General features: G+C 38.1%; 2 protein-coding genes across 2 annotated transcripts in view; one reads left to right on the top strand and one right to left on the bottom strand.

Moving 5' to 3' along the window:
* The window catches only part of LOC127432740 (inositol polyphosphate 5-phosphatase K-like), a 39,614-nt gene extending 22,424 nt beyond the window's left edge, over nucleotides 1–17,190 (top strand). Inside the window, exons 7-13 of the mRNA XM_051684129.1 lie at nucleotides 1,095–1,206; nucleotides 1,775–1,884; nucleotides 4,638–4,848; nucleotides 6,370–6,507; nucleotides 6,592–6,657; nucleotides 9,165–9,269; nucleotides 12,859–17,190. Coding sequence (XP_051540089.1) covers nucleotides 1,095–1,206; nucleotides 1,775–1,884; nucleotides 4,638–4,848; nucleotides 6,370–6,507; nucleotides 6,592–6,657; nucleotides 9,165–9,269; nucleotides 12,859–13,320 — 1,204 coding nt within the window. The 3' untranslated portion in view covers nucleotides 13,321–17,190. The remainder of the gene's footprint in view (nucleotides 1–1,094; nucleotides 1,207–1,774; nucleotides 1,885–4,637; nucleotides 4,849–6,369; nucleotides 6,508–6,591; nucleotides 6,658–9,164; nucleotides 9,270–12,858) is intronic.
* LOC127432784 (14-3-3 protein gamma-like) overlaps nucleotides 1–18,480 on the bottom strand; it is a 678,408-nt gene that overhangs the window by 167,285 nt on the left and 492,643 nt on the right. The window lies entirely within an intron of this gene.

Genomic DNA, 18,480 nt, shown 5'->3' with positions numbered 1-18,480 from the left:
TTGCAGTTATATCAAACACAGTTGAAAATTATTTTGTTCGTTAAATGAAGCTTAGCATTGTCTTTGTGTTTGTTTTTGAGTTGCCACAGTATGCAATAGACTGGCATGTCTTAAGGTCAATATTAGGTCAAAAACGGCAAAAAAGAAACAGTTTTCTCTAGAAACTCGTCAGTCAGTCATTGTTTTGAGGAATGAAAGCTAAACAATGCTCGAAATTGCCAAAAAACTGAAGATTTCATACAAAGGTGTACACTACAGTCTTCAAAGACAAAGGACAACTGGCTCTAACAAGGACAGAAAGAGATGTGGAAGGTCCAGATGTACAACTAAACAAGAGGATAAGTACATCAGAGTCTCTAGTTTGAGAAATACACGCCTCGCATGTCCTCAGCTGACAGCTTCATTGAATTCTATCCGCTCAACACCAGTTTCATGTACAACAGTAAAGAGAAGACTCAGGGGTGCAGGCCTTATGGGAAGAATTGTACAGAAAAAGCCACTTTTGAAACAGAAAAACAAAAAGAAAGGTTAGAGTGGGCAAATAAACATAGACATTGGACAACAGATAATTGGAAAAGAGTGTTATAGATCTTAACCCCATTGAGCTTTTGTGGGATCAGGCTAGATTGTAAGGTGCGTTAGAAGTGCCCGACAAGACAGCCACATCTATGGCAAGTGCTGCGGGAAGCTTGGGGTGAAATGTCACCTGAGTATCTGGACAAACTGACAGCTAGAATGCCAAGGATCTGCAAAGCTGTCATTGCTGCACGTGGAGGATTTTTTGATGAGAACTCTTTGAAGTAGTTTAAGAAGTTCTGAACATTTTTTTCAAATTGTAAAAGTAATTTTTCATGTTATTAATATCCTGACTATACATTGTGATCAGTTGAATGCCACTTTGGTGAATAAAAGTACCAATTTCTTTCCATAAGAGCAAAATCTGTACATTATTCCAAACCGCCAGTGTGTGTGTGTGTGTGTGTGTGTGTGTATATATATATATATATATATATATTAGCATGGATCTGAATGAGCTTGTAAAACTCTGGTGATCTATTGTGTTGATTGTGGTGAAATTATTGAATTGTTCACAGTGTGGTGTTCTGGTTTGGTGATCTGAACTTCAGAATCGAAGGTTATGATATTCATGTGGTGAAAAGTGCAATTGAAAATGACAAACTGCCTCTGCTGTGGGAGAAAGATCAGGTAAGAGAGAACATTTTTTAATTTTTGCAATCCTGTTATGAAAATTTGGGAAATAACTACAGTCTGAGTACAGTTTAAAATCCAAATTTTTGGAGTGATTTTGTTATTTTCTAACAATAAACATTTCATAGACATATCATTAAAGAAAATATATCAAATTTAAAAATAAATAATTGTAAAAAAAAAAAAAAAAGTGTATCTATTTAGTTTGAGTTTTAAAATAAACTACATACAGTTATTTAGAGTTAGTTTGTCTAACATATCTAGTCATTCTCACTTCAAATAACTTTGGATTTTTATGTTTATTATGGGACACACATTTGCACTTGTGGAAAGTGCCAGCCAAGGTGCCAACATGTTGTTGTACAGATCTTATCAAAACAGACTTTCTCTCTGGTACCACTAGAGGCCAGTATATCACTACATCAATGAAACTGTGGTTTGGTTCAGGTATTTAATAAATACATGTGAACACCACCATATGTTGTATTGTCTGCTAGATTGGGTTGTTGTTAAAAAGATAAGTTCAAGGAACATTTATTTTCCTTTTGTTTTGTCTTTGGCACAGCTCAACATGGCCAAAAAAAGTGAGTCTGTGCTGGAGGGATTTATGGAGGGACCCCTCCAATTTCCTCCAACGTACAAGTTTGATGTGGGAACACACACTTATGACACTAGGTGTGTGAGTATACTGTATATGCAAAAAGAATTAGCAGATACAGTTGGGGTACAAAAGTAAGAGTCCACTTGTGAAAATGCTTTCGTTTTGCATTTTTCTAATTTAATACAATAATTTTCCTTAGAAATTATATGACCAAATCGTCCAGTTTTTCCAGCATGATTTAATAATGTTCCAGAGAGCATCTTGTGTTTCAGTGGAAGCAAGGAAATCTGACCTTTTGTTCAAAGGAGTTAACATGGTCAATGTAATAAATGTAATTACATTTGACTGGTGATCCAAAATAGTTTAGGATAATTTTAAATATTTCTTCGTAATTTTACGTCATAACTATATCAAATTATTTGTCTAAAATGTTTCAGAATCCCCCCCTGACTTATGGACCCCACTGTACATGTTCATATTATACATTTCTCTGTAAAGCTGCGTTCACACTGCCAGCTACTTTGTCGCTGCATGTCACCAGTTGCTGGCGGTTAGGTTGCTAGTGGTGTGTATGGAGAGTCTAAACAGCACTGTTTCTTTACAATTAATATTATTATTAAAATATTAGTAAGGTTATTAATATGGTACGTTTATTCACTATATCTGATCATTTATATGGTTTCGTTTGCTTCATACATGTAACACATTTTCAAAACAAATTATTTAATAGTTAATTTTACAGGCTATTTGATGATTTAAACCTACTTGGAATCCCCGCGAACTCAGATACACCTTTCCGCGCATCATTTTTCTTAAATATGTCCCTGTGCGTGGGCAGAGACATACAGTGCATCTGGAAAGTATTCACAGCGCTTCACTTTTTCCACATTTTGTAATGTTACAGCCTTATTCCAAAATGGATTAAATTCATTATTTTCCTCAAAATTCTACAAACAATACCCCATAATGACAACGTGAAAGAAGTTTGTTTGAAATCTTTGCAAATTTATTAAAAAGAAAAAAAGAAAAAAAAAAGAAAAAAAAATCACATGTATATAAGTATTCACAGCCTTTGCTCAATACTTTGTTGAAGCACCTTTGGCACCAATTACAGCCTGAAGTCTTTTTGAGTATGATGCTACAAGCTTGGCTCACCTATTTTTGGGCAGTTTCTCCCATTCTTCTTTGCAGGACCTCTCAAGCTCCATCAGGTTGGATGGGGAGCGTCGGTGCACAGCCATTTTCAGATCTCTCCAGAGATGTTCAATCGGGTTCAAGTCTGGGCTCTGGCTGGGCCACTCAAGGACATTCACAGAGTTGTCCTGGAGCCACTCCTTTGTTATCTTGGCTGTGTGCTTAGGGTCGTTGTCCTGTTGGAAGATGAACCTTTGCCCCAGTCTGAGGTCCAGAGCGCTCTGGAGAAGGTTTTCATCAAGGATGTCTCTGTACATTGCTGCATTCATCTTTCCCTCAATCCTGACTAGTCTCCCAGTTCCTGCCGCTGAAAAACATCCCCACAGCATGATGCTGCCACCACCATGCTTCACTGTAGGGATGGTATTGGCCAGGTGATGAGCGGTGCCTGGTTTCCTCCAGACATGATGCTTGCCATTCAGGCCAAAGAGTTCAATCTTTGTTTCTCATGGTCTGAGAGTCCTTCAGGTGCCTTTTGGCAAACTCCAGGCGGGCTGTCATGTGCCTTTTACTGAGGAGTGGCTTCCGTCTGGCCACTCTACCATACAGGCCTGATTGGTGGAGTGCTGCAGAGATGGTTGTTCTTCTGCTATCTCCACAGAGAAATGCTGGAGCTCTGTCAGAGTGACCATCGGGTTCTTGGTCACCTCCCTGACTAAGGCCCTTCTCCCCCGATCGCTCAGTTTGGCCGGACGGCCAGCTCTAGGAAGAGTCCTGGTGGTTCCAAACTTCTTCCATTTACGGATGATGGAGGCCACTGTGCTCATTGGGACCTTCAATGCTGCAGAAATTTTTCTGTACCCTTCCCCAGATCTGTGCTTCGATACAATCCTGTCTCGGAGGTCTACAGACAATTCCTTGGACTTCATGGCTTGGTTTGTGCTCTGACATGCACTGTTAACTGTGGGACCTTATATAGACAGGTGTGTGCCTTTCCAAATCATGTCCAATCAACTGAATTTACCACAGGTGGACTCCAATCAAGTTGTAGAAACACCTCAAGGATGATCAGTGGAAACAGGATGCACCTGAGCTCAATTTTGAGTGTCATGGCAAAGGCTGTGAATACTTAAGTACGTGATTTTTTTTTTGTTTTTTTATTTTTAATAAATTTGCAAAGATTTCAAACAAACTTCTTTCACATTGTCATTATGGGGTATTGTTTGTAGAATTTTGAGGAAAATAATGAATTTAATCCATTTTGGAATAAGGCTGTAACATAACATAATGTGGAAAAAGCGAAGCGCTGTGAATACTTTCCGGATGCACTGTAACACTGGTAAATTGCTAACAGCAAGGATTAGCCTTTCCTCCATCTTTCCGTCACTGCAGGAGCTGAGAGAGAGAAGGATCACGTGAGCTCTACCATCTTCTCTCATATTGGCTGTCGCTCCCGAAAGTCGCTCTTCATTTGCATAAAGTTAAACATTTCTCAACTTTGTTGCGTCGCTGGACACGCCCACATCCGGTCGCCAACGGTCGCCATTGCTCGTGTCGCTGGAAGTCACCAGCTCTCATTGAAAATGAATGAGATGAGGTCGTTGTGTTGCTGTCAGTGTGAACGTAGCTTAAGTTATTGTTTACCACTACCACTTTTCTTTTTCATTCTAACCTGGCTCTCTCCCTTTCCTAGTGCAAAAAAGAGAAAGCCAGCATGGACAGATCGCATCCTGTGGCGTCTGCGCCGAACAGGTTCCCCCGTGCCTTCCCATAATTCTGCTCTGCAGCGGGGTCTGACCTCATGGCTGGGCGGAGCCACCAGAGTCTCCCAGCAGTTCTACCGCAGTCACATGGGCTTTACCATCAGCGATCACAAGCCTGTATCTGCCCTCTTCTCTTTGCACGTGAGTCTGAAAAGGGCGGGAAAGATACTGAGTTTTCTGTAAGCAGAGATGATTTTAGTTTCATGTTAGCTATTAATTATCTTCACACTTCGACATTCAAAAGATTAAAGAAAGTTGCACATGCCCTAAAACACAAGATACTTTTTAAAGGTGCACTAAGAAAGCTTGCTCTTCCTCGTCCCATCGGTCCAAGTAGCACTTGCGGTTTTTGACTCTATTCTTACACCCATCACCCTGGATACTGAAAGTTTGTTTACTGCTGCTTCACACCGAAGATGTTTGTTTATCTTCTCTGTTTGTTTATCTCTGTTACATTCTTGGATTGAATCCAAACAAATTGCGTTGTTGCGCGCTGGACTGTGACTGTGCAGCCGCAACTAGCGAGCTCTCTGGCGGCTGAACACCACCTTGTGCTTGCCATTTGATCACACCATTTAGCCATGATCCGCGCAGTGAGAGCTGCAGGTCTTAGCAGTTTGTTTCATCACTCCATTAGGGACCTCTGGTTTGGACATTTTATCTTTCCACTTGCACTCATTCTGTTCAGACTGTCTGTTGGATCACATTCCTGTTTATCAACACCATACCATCACTCTGGACTGTACTGTTGACTTGGGCTCTGTTGTTTTTTGTAGTAAGTATATTTTGTTTGTTGTTTTATTGTTTGGTTTGCTTGTGTTGTTTACATGTACTTATATGTTTGAGCATTGGCTGAAAGCGATAAAGTAAACATGTTATTATCATTGTCATTATTAGTGGTAGTAACTCAGTCGATTGCATGACACAGGTTGTCATGTGCTGTCAACGTGGCAGCACCCATGAGGGGATGACCCGCTCCATGTAAAATTAAACAGCTTTTATTGGGTTTCTGATATGACTGGAGTCTTCATCTCATGTGAGTGTACATCATTTTCAACATATTTCTAAAAAATGCTATTCATGTTTTTACGTGTAAAACTTTTTAATTAACAAAATTAACTAAATATAGATAGATAGATAGATAGAACTTGATTATAAAATTTTCTGAAGAAAAAGTAAGGGGTGCTTGCCCTGTGAAAAACTTGCTGAGATGTTCTGAGTGTTTTTAAAATGTTGCTTAAAATGTTATAACATGGTTGCTAGGGTGTTATGGGTGGTTGCTAGGTTGTTTCTTGTCTTACATTGTCAGAATAAAGTCGCTGTCCTTTTCTGCAAATTGCGGCCCCCTTTGGCATATCGCGACACCGTTTTGCGGCCCTTTTCAGCCAGTCATGGCCCATTCGGCATAACGCGGTGGCCCGGTTCAGCTTATCGCTGCCCGTTTGGCCTTGTTTCGCGGCTGGCCCACTGGGAAAAGTCCCAGTTCTCCCTATGGCCAGTCTGCCCCTGCTAACCAGAATAAACCAGTTTAGACCATCATGGGAATTGCTTGCTGGTTAAGATGGAGTTTTTAGCAGGGTTTAACTTGGTATTAAGTGCCTCAAGAGACTCTTAAATATCTTAAGTATCAAAGATTTGATGCCACCTCCTCTGCCTCTTCAGTTTCCCTTTAAGGTTAACCTGCCATTAGTAACACTGGAAGTGGAGAAAGAATGGACCAAATTCTCTGATGCTACAGCAAATCTGACAATGGCAACTGGCTTTCAGAGAAGTTCATGGGACTGGGTGGGATTGTACAAGGTATTGAATGAATCCCACTCTCACGCATATAATTAACTTTAAAACAAAGTAAATGTTTTACATTCTATCTATGACCTTTTTCAGGTGGGATTTAAGCACCACAAGGATTATGCTGCCTATGTATGGGCCAAATCTGAGCATTCAATGCAGGTAGGACACGAGAATTAGTTGGTGTATGTACAATTTTTCCTTTTGGAGAACCAAAAGACATTAGCAACCAGACCCTGACCTTAAGATCTCACAGCATGCACTGGACTATCAGAGCTTTAATCCCAAAATCAAATCTTACTCAGATTAATCTGAATTGAAAGCTTTGGGATTAGGAAATCACTGAACAGTATTAATACAAATGCTGACTAAGAACAGGGTTGTTGGCAATGTTAGCTTGACAAAGCCATCAGACTGTTATTGTATCAATTTGGGTTAGTAATATTAGTAGTTTTTCAAAATCCAAGACTAAAAATGTCTGATTGTAACTCGTCCTAAAGTTTTCAGGCTATATCCACCAAAATTGGCAATCGGTTCTGACTTAATGGTTTATTTTTTCCAATTAACTGGACTTGCAGTTTTTCCATTCATCCATCCATCCAAACTAGCCCTTAAAGGAATTCTTCACCAAAAAATTACAATTCTCTTATCATTTACTCACCCTCATGCCATCCCAAATGTATATGACGTTTTTTATTTTGCAAAACACAAATGAAGGTTTTTAGAAGAATATTTCAGCTCTGTAGGTCCATACAATGCAAGTAAATGGTAGCCAGATCTCTGAAGCTCCAAAATGCACATAAAGGCAGCATAAAAGTAATCCATACGACTCCAGTGGTAAATCCATGTCTTCTGAATCGATATGGTAGGTGTGAGTATAAAAAGATAAATACTATGTCCTTTTCCCCTATAAATCTCCACGTTAAAGCTGCACTACATAACTCTGTGCTCTCTAGGGACATCTGTGGTTGAAACTTAAAACTGCAAGCAATTTGCGAAAGAAAACTTTACATCAGTCGTGTTTTGGCACTGCTGTTCTGGCAGATTATTCTCATGGTTTGAGTTTACCTAGACATCGCCTGTATGTGATCATGACCGGGAGATATTCAGAGCCGGAGTCATAACATGCTATTTTCATTTTTTATATTATGTTATATGATTAAACATTTAAAACTTAAATATTGCTTGTTTTGATGAATATAAAAAACACTCTTATTTACATATTTTGAATGAATGAATTTTACACTTATAGCGCTTTTCTGACATTACACTCAATGTGCTTTAACGTAAGAGAACAGGGGACTCACCTAAATCACCAACTAGTTACAAGTATATTTTAATATGTTTATTCATGTATTTTATCTACTATTAGCGTTTTTATTGTACTACACTTATCAGTTTAAGAGGTGAAACTTGTTAAATGGCTGATATGAGTCCAATGGAAGACAATTATTTGTATTTAATATTGTGCAGCCTCAATTGAAAATGCAAGTGAACCATATACTACAATAGTATGTCTATGCAATGCACACAATAACCATAACAAAACACTGTAAGCTAAAAATATAAAACAAGTATTCAATAATGATGGGGATAAAATATACTTTATTAAACATAAAAATAATGAATTTAGTTATAGAAGTCATACATATTAGTAAACATGTTACAGAAAATTCACGGGACAATGTAGATACATTGCGATCGGTTAAAACACGAGAAATTTTCAATTCATAAAAGCATGACAACCAATATATGCTTCAACAACCCTACCAGACAACATATCCAAGCATTATAGCAAGTAAAGGACTTCGCCAAACAGTTAACAGATAAACATCAATCCAGACTGCAGTGCCGCTGTCCTGAACTGTGCGAGTGTGACTGAAATGAACAGTGCAGTTTCTTCAGCCCAGAACATGCGACAGCTGGTACTGCTTTTCTGTGTTTATGGACATGATGTAATGACGTGGATGAACGACATAAGCCAGTGATTTCATGCAAAATCCGACATGACAGCTCAAAATACAAATCATTTTTATTGGCTTAACGTAGTGAATTGGGGTAAGGACATTGTTTATACTCGATCAATAATAGTTTGTTAATTTTTAACCAAAAAAATCTTACGTAGTGCAGCTTTCACTTCCACATTCTTCTTCTTTTGTTTTTGGTGATTCGCTTTCTTCATGCAAATTATCACCTACTGGGCAAGGAGGATAATTTATGGTAAAAAAGGACTTGATCTGTTTCTCACCCACACTCATCATATTGCTTCTGAAGACATGGATTAAACCATTGGAGTTTTATGGATTACTTTTATGATGCCTTTGTGCCTTTTGGAGATTAAAAGTTTTGGCCACTATTCACTCGCATTGTTTGGACCTACAGAGCTGAATATTCTCCTAAAAATCTTCATTTGTGTTCAAATGCAGAAGAAAGAAAGTCTTACACATCTGGGATGGCATGAGGGTGAGTAAATGATGAGAGAAATTTCATTTTCGGGTGAACTATTCCTTTAATGCTGTAGATCTTAAAGTATTCAAAGTACAAAAGGCCTATGCAACCTTCAAATTTCATGACTCTTTAAACTTTCAGGCAAGGCTTAACATAAACATAAAGGTTTGTCTTGACTGACTTTACCATTCTAGTCTAAACTTGTATTTCATGACTTTCAGGTGACATTCTCCGAGGAGGATTTGCCCAGAGACCCGGGGGAATATATTCTGGGATACTACAGTAACAACATCAACAGCATTGTTGGAGTGACTGAACCATTCCAGGTCTACACTGCTCTCATAGCCAAATTCTGATTCAGTTCAAGTGCATATATTAGTTTATTTGCATGAGCAACTCAGCAGCTCAGAGCAAGTTATTCTAGGGGCTTAATGACTAGGTCAGTGCACCCTGGCAGTGCCATTAGTCAACATTTTAAGGATTGATTGTAGCATTTGTATTTGAGGGCGGACAACCACAAATTGTAAACAAAAAGTGTTGATTGTGTTGCATGCATTCTAGACCAAAAGGCAAAAAGCCTCACGATGGAAAGATACACAATGGATAAAAAAAGACACAATGCATCATAGTTTGAAACAGGTTTTAGCAGGAATGACTGTTATCAATCGAAAACAAACCAAAACCTCTGTAGTGATATATTTACTAAAGCTTTCAATACACAAGAAGTCATTTGTTATGAGAAAGAAAGTCTTGCATAGCCAGACTTTTGATCATCAGCATGAAGCCTGGTCCAGTTTTTATATTATTCTGGCAAAGAACTGCCCAATTAGATAGAAAGAGACCATCTGACAGACATGTAAACCAGTTGTTTGGGAGTTTTACGTGCTGTTTAGGGCAGGGGCGTTTTCTCAAAATGGGCCAGGGAGGTGTCTTCTAAAAAAAAATTGTGATGAGAAAATAATTGACAGTTTAAAAATAAACCAATAATATTACAAAATATGAGATCAAATAGTGTGTAAAGCACTAATTTTTCTGAAAGTAACAGTCCAACAGCAACAGAGGAAGGAAGCATCTCATTAAAATACTGGCACAGCAGTCCACGAAGAGTACAAAAAAACAGAAGAATTTAGCGAAAAATTTGATTTTGTGATCATAAATTCTGTTCGATCATTTCACCAACAGAAAACAAAGCAGACTGTAAAGTTCTGCTAATAGATATCTTGTTTAATTGCTACTAAACAGCACTGGGAAAGCTACTTACAGTCAAACTGCTCTTTTAAAAAGTAGTTAGCTACACTACAAATTACTAAGGAAAAGTAGCTAACTACATTGAAGCTATTTAAAGAAGAAAATATTTTGAAATTAAAAACAATCAGATGGTGCTATTTAGAATTAAATAACATTACCTGATTGATACACAACTGGGGTGACATTAAACAATTAGTGTGACAACTGACTCGAAATGTTTTGATTAACAGCAGCAACTAACTCAATATTTCATTTCGAAAAAAGAAGACAGTTACTTCTGGAAAAGCCTTTTTTGGCTACCGCAACTGAAAGTGGCCCAAATCTGATTTTTGCACTCACATGTGACACAGATCTATTAATTGGATGACAGTGTGAGCAGCCACAAGCACTTTGAATGTGACATTTTCAAATCCGAGCTGGGCCACTTTCATATGTGGAAATAAATCGGATACGTATTTTTTCTGATGTGCCTTCAGTCTGAACAGCCAGGTCAGATTAAATTTTTTACATCAATCTAACTAAACATTCTTCACTTGTGCGCTTGATTTACAGTGTAATATAGTATGCCTGTTATGGTTTAAAACTTTTAATTTAAAGTCATATATTTTCTAGTTAATGCATTCAGTTCCCTTTTAAGTAAAGAAAAGAACATCATAGGCTTTAACAGTTGGGTTCAGCAGTTCGTTTGACTTTCACATAGTGAAATATGCGCATGAAAAGATACAGAGGTAGATTTAGCCTTGTAAAACTGCTCTTTGCTTACACAGAAAACAGTTTCTATATTTCTCAAACTGAATCTAAATGTGAATGCAAGCAAGTCAATGGAAATCTGAAATAATTAAAGATTACAGCTCTTACCTTACATATATATAATGCCGTTTTCCCTGCTGTTTTTCGATTTAATGATGTCTTGCTCATAATATTACATTCTTGAGCTTCAGTGGTAATTAAATTCCACCATATGACTGCAAATGACTTTATTTAAAATTACTTTATCCATTTGGTCTTTCATCACTTAATGATATTTTATTAGAACATTAGTCATTAATTGTCCTATTATAATATATACTGGCGACCAAAAGTTTGGAATAATATACAGATTTTGCAGTTTCGGAAGGAAATTGGTACTTTAATTCACCAAAGTGGCATTCAACTGATCACAAAGTATAGTCATGACATTACTGATGTAAAAAACAGCACCATCACTATTTGTAAAAATTCATTTTTGATCAAATCTAGACAGGCCCCATTTCCAGCAGCCATCACTCCAGCACCTTATCCTTGAGTAATCATGCTAAATTGCTAATTTGGTACTAGAAAATCACTTGCCATTATATCAAACACAGTTGAAAGCTATTTGGTTCGTTACGTGAAGCTTAACATTGTCTTTGTGTTTGTTTTTGAGTTGCCACAGTATGCAATAGACTGGCATGTCTTAAGGTCAATATTAGGTCAGAAATGGCAAAAAAGAAACTCGTCAGACAATCACTGAAGATTTCATACAAAGGTGTAGACTACAGTCTTCAAAGACAAAGGACAACTGGCTCTAACAAGGACAGAAAGAGATGTGGAAGGCCAGATGTACAACTAAACAAGAGGATAAGTACATCAGAGTCTCTAGTTTGAGAAATAGACATGAGTATGTCCTCAGCTGACAGCTTCATTGAATTCCACCCGTTCAACCCCAGTTTCATGTACAACAGTAAAGAGAAGACTCAGGGGTGCAGGCTTTATGGGAAGAATTGCAAAGAAAAAGCCACTTTTGAAACAGAAAAACAAAAAGAAAAGATTAGAATGGGCAAAGAAACACAGACATTGGACAACAGATAACTGGAAAAGTGTATTATAGATCTTAACCCCATTGAGCTTTTGTGGGATCAGCTAGACTGTAAGGTGTGTGAGAAGTGCCAGACAAGACAGCCACATCTATGGCAAGTGCTACAGGAAGTGTGGGGTGAAATGTCACCTGAGTATCTGGACAAACTGACAGCTAGAATGCCAAGGATCTGCAAAGCTGTCATTGCTGCACATGGAGGATTTTTTGATGAGAACTCTTTGAAGAAGTTCTGAAAAATGTTTTCAAATTGTAATAGTAATTGTTCACGTTATTAATGTCCTGACTATACAATGTGATCAGTTGAATGCTATTTTGGTGAATAAAAGTACCAATTTCTTTCCATAAGAGCAAAATCTGTACATTATTCCAAACTTTTGGCCGCCAGTGTAAATTAAATCATTATACATATTAAAATAATGAGCATGTCTGGGCTAGTTTTATGCATGCTCAGGAAGTGTTGGCTGTTCAGACCAGTGTCTGATGTGGGCTATATTTAAAGTGTTGTGTGATCAACTTTACAAAAAAAACATTTTGTGACACTACACCGCTACTCTTTGGAAAATGTAGCTTGTTACTGAAACAGATACAATATTGTGAAAATAGCTACTGAAAATCTAGTTAAGTTAGTAGAGTCACTACTTTTAGTTAGTTACCCCCCAACACAAGAACTAAATAAATGCCTTAAAAAAAAAACAATGAAAATCCAAGATTAGATGTCAAAAACCGCACAACGGCCTCGTATACAATAACACAAGCCTCTTGAGGATATCACTATATCAGTGTTCTCATATTTCACTTCCAACTTTCCATTCTCTCTTATTTCCTCATAGGTGCATCTGCCCATGTCCACGCCCCCTGCACCAGTGTGCCGTTCACACTCAGACAGTTCTGACGTCAGCTCTGAGGACGACAGTACGCTGGTCCTGCTGGCCCCAAGTTCTCGCAGCCCCAGTCCGGGCAAACGGCATCACCACCACCAGAAACGCCAGCGCAGCCGCAGTCCTGCTGTGCCAGCACTCTCCTCCTCACCTCTTCCCTCCCTTCAGTCTCTCAGCCTCTGCTCGCGCCCCCGCGACGCCCCCTCCTCCTCATCCCCACGCCCATCTGCCAATGTCAAAAAAGAGCGTTTAGTTTCTCCAGACACATTGACCTCACCCTCCCTCAGTCCTCTGAGCCCGCGGAGCCCCGGATCCCCCGGGAACGGAGTCAGCGCTCCAGAGGCTCTGATAGCAGCCATATTAGGAGAGCACAGGCTGGCTCAGATAGGCAAAGCAGGGGATGCCATTCTATGACCAATCTCCCATCTTTCCCCTTCCGTTCATTTATTGACTTTAGCAGACAATGTAATGCAACTCTATTTTTTGGAGAAATGGTCTCTATTTTATCGCTTCTACAGATAGACTTGCAGCTATCTGTGCTCTCATTTATGGATGGTTCATTTCTATGTGCAATTGGTAAAAATCGAATTAGAGATTCTGCTTAATCCTTTAATTATACATCATGCATATCAGAGGCTCAGCAGGAGCTTGTCACGTCTTGTCACGTTTAATTGCTTAACGAACAAATTCCTCAGTTCTTAGCCCGTGCTTCGCCAATGGAGGTTCAACTAGTTTAACCATTTTCCTTCATTTATGAATGATAGATTGTAATTTGTTAAAGTAAACATAAAGCATTCCTCTCATGCAAACAGCCCGACACTGTATCTTAACCGGGCAACAAGAAATATTGGTAATGGGCAACATACAATAACAGTCTATGCACTGCAACTAATAAGACTGTACTATAAAAACACAAAGCGACAGTTCAATAATGATGGGGATGAATAACACTTTATTAAACATGAATATAATATGCAGACATATGCAATATAACAATTAAAATAAACAGTTTCCTTAATCGTTTCTTTGGAAGTTATTATAGAGATAAAACTTTCAAATTAAGCTTACTCGGGGCTCAAGTAAATCAGTGAATCATTTATGTTAACTAGTTCATTACATGAACCATCCGAATGAACTGACTCGCTAAAATCAATTGAAGTTGAAGTTCCCAACATTAAATATTAGTTAATTGTTTATTTTAACTGGTTCATTTACATGAACTGTCCGAAAGAACCGATTCACTTAAATTATTTGGATGCACTATATTAGAGAGAGAAAGGATGATTTAGGTGAGCGTGTTTGATAACTCCCTCGGCTCCATTGCTGTGTTCACAATACAATGTGACAAATGTTGCATTTTGTGAAGCTATAACTCTACCCATTTAAAAATGTAGCTTGTTACTGGAAAAGCTACGCTATTGTGAAAATAGCTGAGCTACTGTCACACTACTGAAAAAAAATGTAGTTAGGTTAGCAGCGTTGCAACTTTTAGTTAGTTATACCCTAACGATGATTCATGGTATTTGCTGAGGGCCCTGGGGTTCAGCTTCCTTTTGCATTCTTGGGCCATGCAGCTTGAGGCTTTGGAGGGGTCTGGAGCACTTGCCCCTTTTGGCCCCGTCCATAATCCAGCCTTGTACTGAGTATGAAAAATCAAATATATTTTTATTGGCTGTGATTGTGGCACTTTGTCCAGTAATGGAAACTTGTTAGGACACAGCCGCTTTTCCACCATCGGGCCGATACTGGAAAAGCAGCTATAGATATAGTGCAGGGCAACCTGACTCTGTAGAATTAAAACAAACAGTGATGTCAGCCTGCATCTCTGCCTTTACCATTAACTCTGCAGTTGTAGAGATGTCTTAATGGGTCCAATTGTGAGTACACGTATGACAGAGGCGTGTGCACATGCTTAAGACCACCATTCCAGAGTTTAGAATAAGTTACATATTAACACCCACCATGCTTTGCTGAAAAATCTATCAGTCTGAAAACATAAAGCTGCTGAAACAGTGCAAACCTTTGACAGGAGCGTCTGACTAAAGACAACCAATCATATCAGCTCTGCTCATTTATGCTGTTTTGTGATAGATTGATTTGTGTGAGCTGATTTGTGTGGTGTGCGTGGACAGTTGGTGACCATATTGTCAGTGCAAAAATAAAAAAGTATACACCTCAAGGACATGTATGTATTCTCTTGACTATTTACTATTACTGTTAGCCTTAACTATTTAAAACAATGTGTCAAAGTGTCAAAAGACCTTGCAATGTCCTGAAGTGTGGCATGTTAAACTACATCTTAATTTTAAACAGCATTTATTTTTAACTGTATTATACAACCCCACTTCCAAAATAAGTTGGGACAGTATGAAAAATGCTAATAAAAACAAAAAGAAGTAATTTGTTAATTATATTCACACTTTGCAAAATTGAAAACACTACTACACATTATATGATGTTTTAACCTGTGAATTTCATTTTTATTTATTTTTTATTTTTTTATGTACACTAATTTCAAATCAGATGATTGCAACACGCTCCAAAAAAGCTGAGACGGGGGCAATTTAAGATGAATAAAAATTTGACAAGTTAAAATAACAAGGCGATTTGAAACAAGAGATGTTAAACAGGTGAGGCAATTGTGTCAGTATATAAGGAGCCTCCAAAAACAGCTTAGTCCTTCAAGAGCAAGGATCATTTGAGACTTGTCAGTTTGCCAACAGATGCTTCAGCAAATAATCCAGCACTCTGAGAACAATGTTCCCCAAAGACAAATTGGAAGGATTTTGGGCATTTCACCCTCTGCAGTGCACAATATAGTTAAAAGATTCAAGCAATCTGGTCAAATCTCAGTACGTAAAGGGCCAGACAAAAACCACTTCTGAATGCGCATGATCTCTGATCCCTCAGACATCACACTGGAAGTAGGCATGCTATTTCCAAAAGTTCTGGTACCCTATGATTGGCAACAGTATGCCGATGCACTGACATGCCCTATCTCCCATCAGACTTATTTGGCATGGCTCAATGTCAGTTTCTTCCCCTTGTGGCATAACTGGTAGTGTGTTGCGTCAGTTACATGGGAGACCACAGTTCAATCCCATTCAAACAAGGAAGTAATCATGTTTGCATTAACAATCACGAGCATGATAATGAGGTTGCATTTTTATCCCTAACATTGCATTTTGTCTCTACTAATGGTTAGGGTTAGATTTGGATTTTGGTTGGGGGGTAGATTAAATAAAATAAGCATTTCTCTTCACTGTTTTAAACCTTGTTCAGCTGAAAACAATTATTTTTACAACTGGCTTCTGGTGACCTCTCCTGGATATAAATGGATGTCACACTTGTTTCTATGCTCTGAAACACTTACCACTTTAGCCTCTGGATGCAGTGTTTTCCAATTCGGTCAACATATTTTGGCTAAAGAAAAATCGGCACACACTTGCCGAATTTGATGTGAGATCAGGCTGCAGACATCACTGTCTTAAAAAAACATCATTCATCTGTAATGGATATTATGAACATGGGCTTGGGATTACTTTAGTAAACCTTTGTTAGTCAACACCATTCGCCTCTGCGTCCACAGATGCAAGTTATGACTTTACTATGCAAAGCAGAAGCCATACATCAACACTGTCCAGAAGCGCTGCTGACTTCTCTGGGCTCGGTCTCATCTAAGATTGAAAGTAGAACAGTGGAACAGTGTTTTTTGGTCCGATGAGTCCACCTTTCAGATAGTTTTTGAAAAACTCAGCCGTCGTGTTATCCAGGCCAAAGAGGAAAAGGACCATCCAAGCTGTCATTGGCCTCAGGTCCAAAAGCCAGTGTCTGTATGGGCCAGGGGTGTGTCAATGCCCATGGTATGGGTAACTTTCACATCTGTGAGAACACCATGAATGCAGACAGATATGTACACATTTTGGAGCAACTTATACTGCCATCCAGCACCATCTGTTCCAGGGACATCCCAGAATTTTAAGTAGGACAACTTCAAACCACATACTGGCTGAATAAGCAGAGAGTGTGGGTGCTAGACTGGCCTGCCTGCAGTCCTGACCATCTACAGTTGAGAATGTGTGGTGTATTATGAAGCACACAATATGGCAACGAAGACCCCGTACAATTGTGCAGCTGAAGACCTACATCATGGATGATTGGGGGAAAATTCAATTTTCTAAACTTAACCTTGTCTTCAGTGCCTAAATGCTTAATACATGTAATTAGAATAAATGGTGATGTTTCACAGTGGTAAACACTCGACTGTCTCAACTTTTTTGGAGTGTGTTGTAATCATCTGATTTGAAATTACTGTATATTTAAAAAGAAAAAGAAAAAAAAATGAAATTCACAAGGTAAAACATCATATTATGTTTAGTTGTAGTATTTTCAATATAACAAAGTGTGAATATAATTTACAAATCACCCCTTTTTGATTTTATTAGCATTTTTCAATCCGTCCCAACTTTTTTGTTATTGGGGTTGTAATTATTGTATGTTAAACATAGCGCTTTTGTAATTTAAAATGTTTGTAATCGCTTGTATTTAAAACTCATATCACACTGCAGAACCATTAAAATGAAGTAGAGTAAAAAGTGGTGAAAAACTTCATGGTTACTTACAGGACCTAAGATATACACATTTCCCCCCATATAAAGTTTAACCTCAAATCTTGATGTTGGGAAAAAAGTTCATATTCATTTACATTTTTCAACTACCAAAATATAAGTTTCAAGATTACATTAAATGAATAATTTGCACTGTTACTTTAAGCTTTTGTTTAAAGGTTAGGAAGTCACGGTTTGGAATGAGTTTTTTTTTACTTTTTCAGACCTGGAGGCCATGAGACACATCATAAAAGCAGTGTAGTCATTCCGGAAGTCAAAATGCCATATAGAGAGTAAAAGAGTTTTTATAATATATGTGAGGTGTTTGACGCATTCATAACTGACTGCACGACATTGCACAATTGAAATTCATTTGAAGAGCATTTCCCTCAAGCAAAAGCTCTCACCTGTCTGCAACATGTGCTCATACGAGTCGTCTCTTATAATCCAAAACCTCGGCATGTGTGTGTTTACTCAACGTGCCACTGTACAATGCCATGCCTCTAAATAAACACACACAGCCTAATAAATTTAAAGATCCTACATTAATTTAAGACAAGACTTGATGAAGGGATAAAAACAGTTGTTTCATAAAAACAACATTTGTTTTATCATGATGGATGATGTTCCTTTAATGCAGAACTTCACAGTATCAGTACAGTAAGTGCAAGACCTGCACAAAACTTTAAAATGCAAGAATAATCAATGTCTGGAAGCAATACAATAACGAGAGTAAGTAAAGGCTTTTAATAAATCTAGATCTTGACTTGGTAGAGCATGTTTTAGTGAAAATATATACACAGATCTATTGATTTTAGAGGCTTGAAAATAGTTTTCTACAAGTAATCAAAGCCAAAAGCTGCTTACAGTTACAGGATTCTGTAATGGTTTGTTGTTGTGCAACAACAACACGTGGTTATCTGTGTTTTCTTTATGTGTCTAACTACTTCAAATTATGATTGGAGGA

The sequence above is a fragment of the Myxocyprinus asiaticus genome, chromosome 42 (genome assembly GCF_019703515.2).
Source record: "Myxocyprinus asiaticus isolate MX2 ecotype Aquarium Trade chromosome 42, UBuf_Myxa_2, whole genome shotgun sequence".
Lineage (NCBI taxonomy): Eukaryota > Metazoa > Chordata > Actinopteri > Cypriniformes > Catostomidae > Myxocyprinus > Myxocyprinus asiaticus.
Note: the sequence above shows the minus strand (reverse complement) of the source record. Positions and strands in the feature narration are given on the sequence as shown.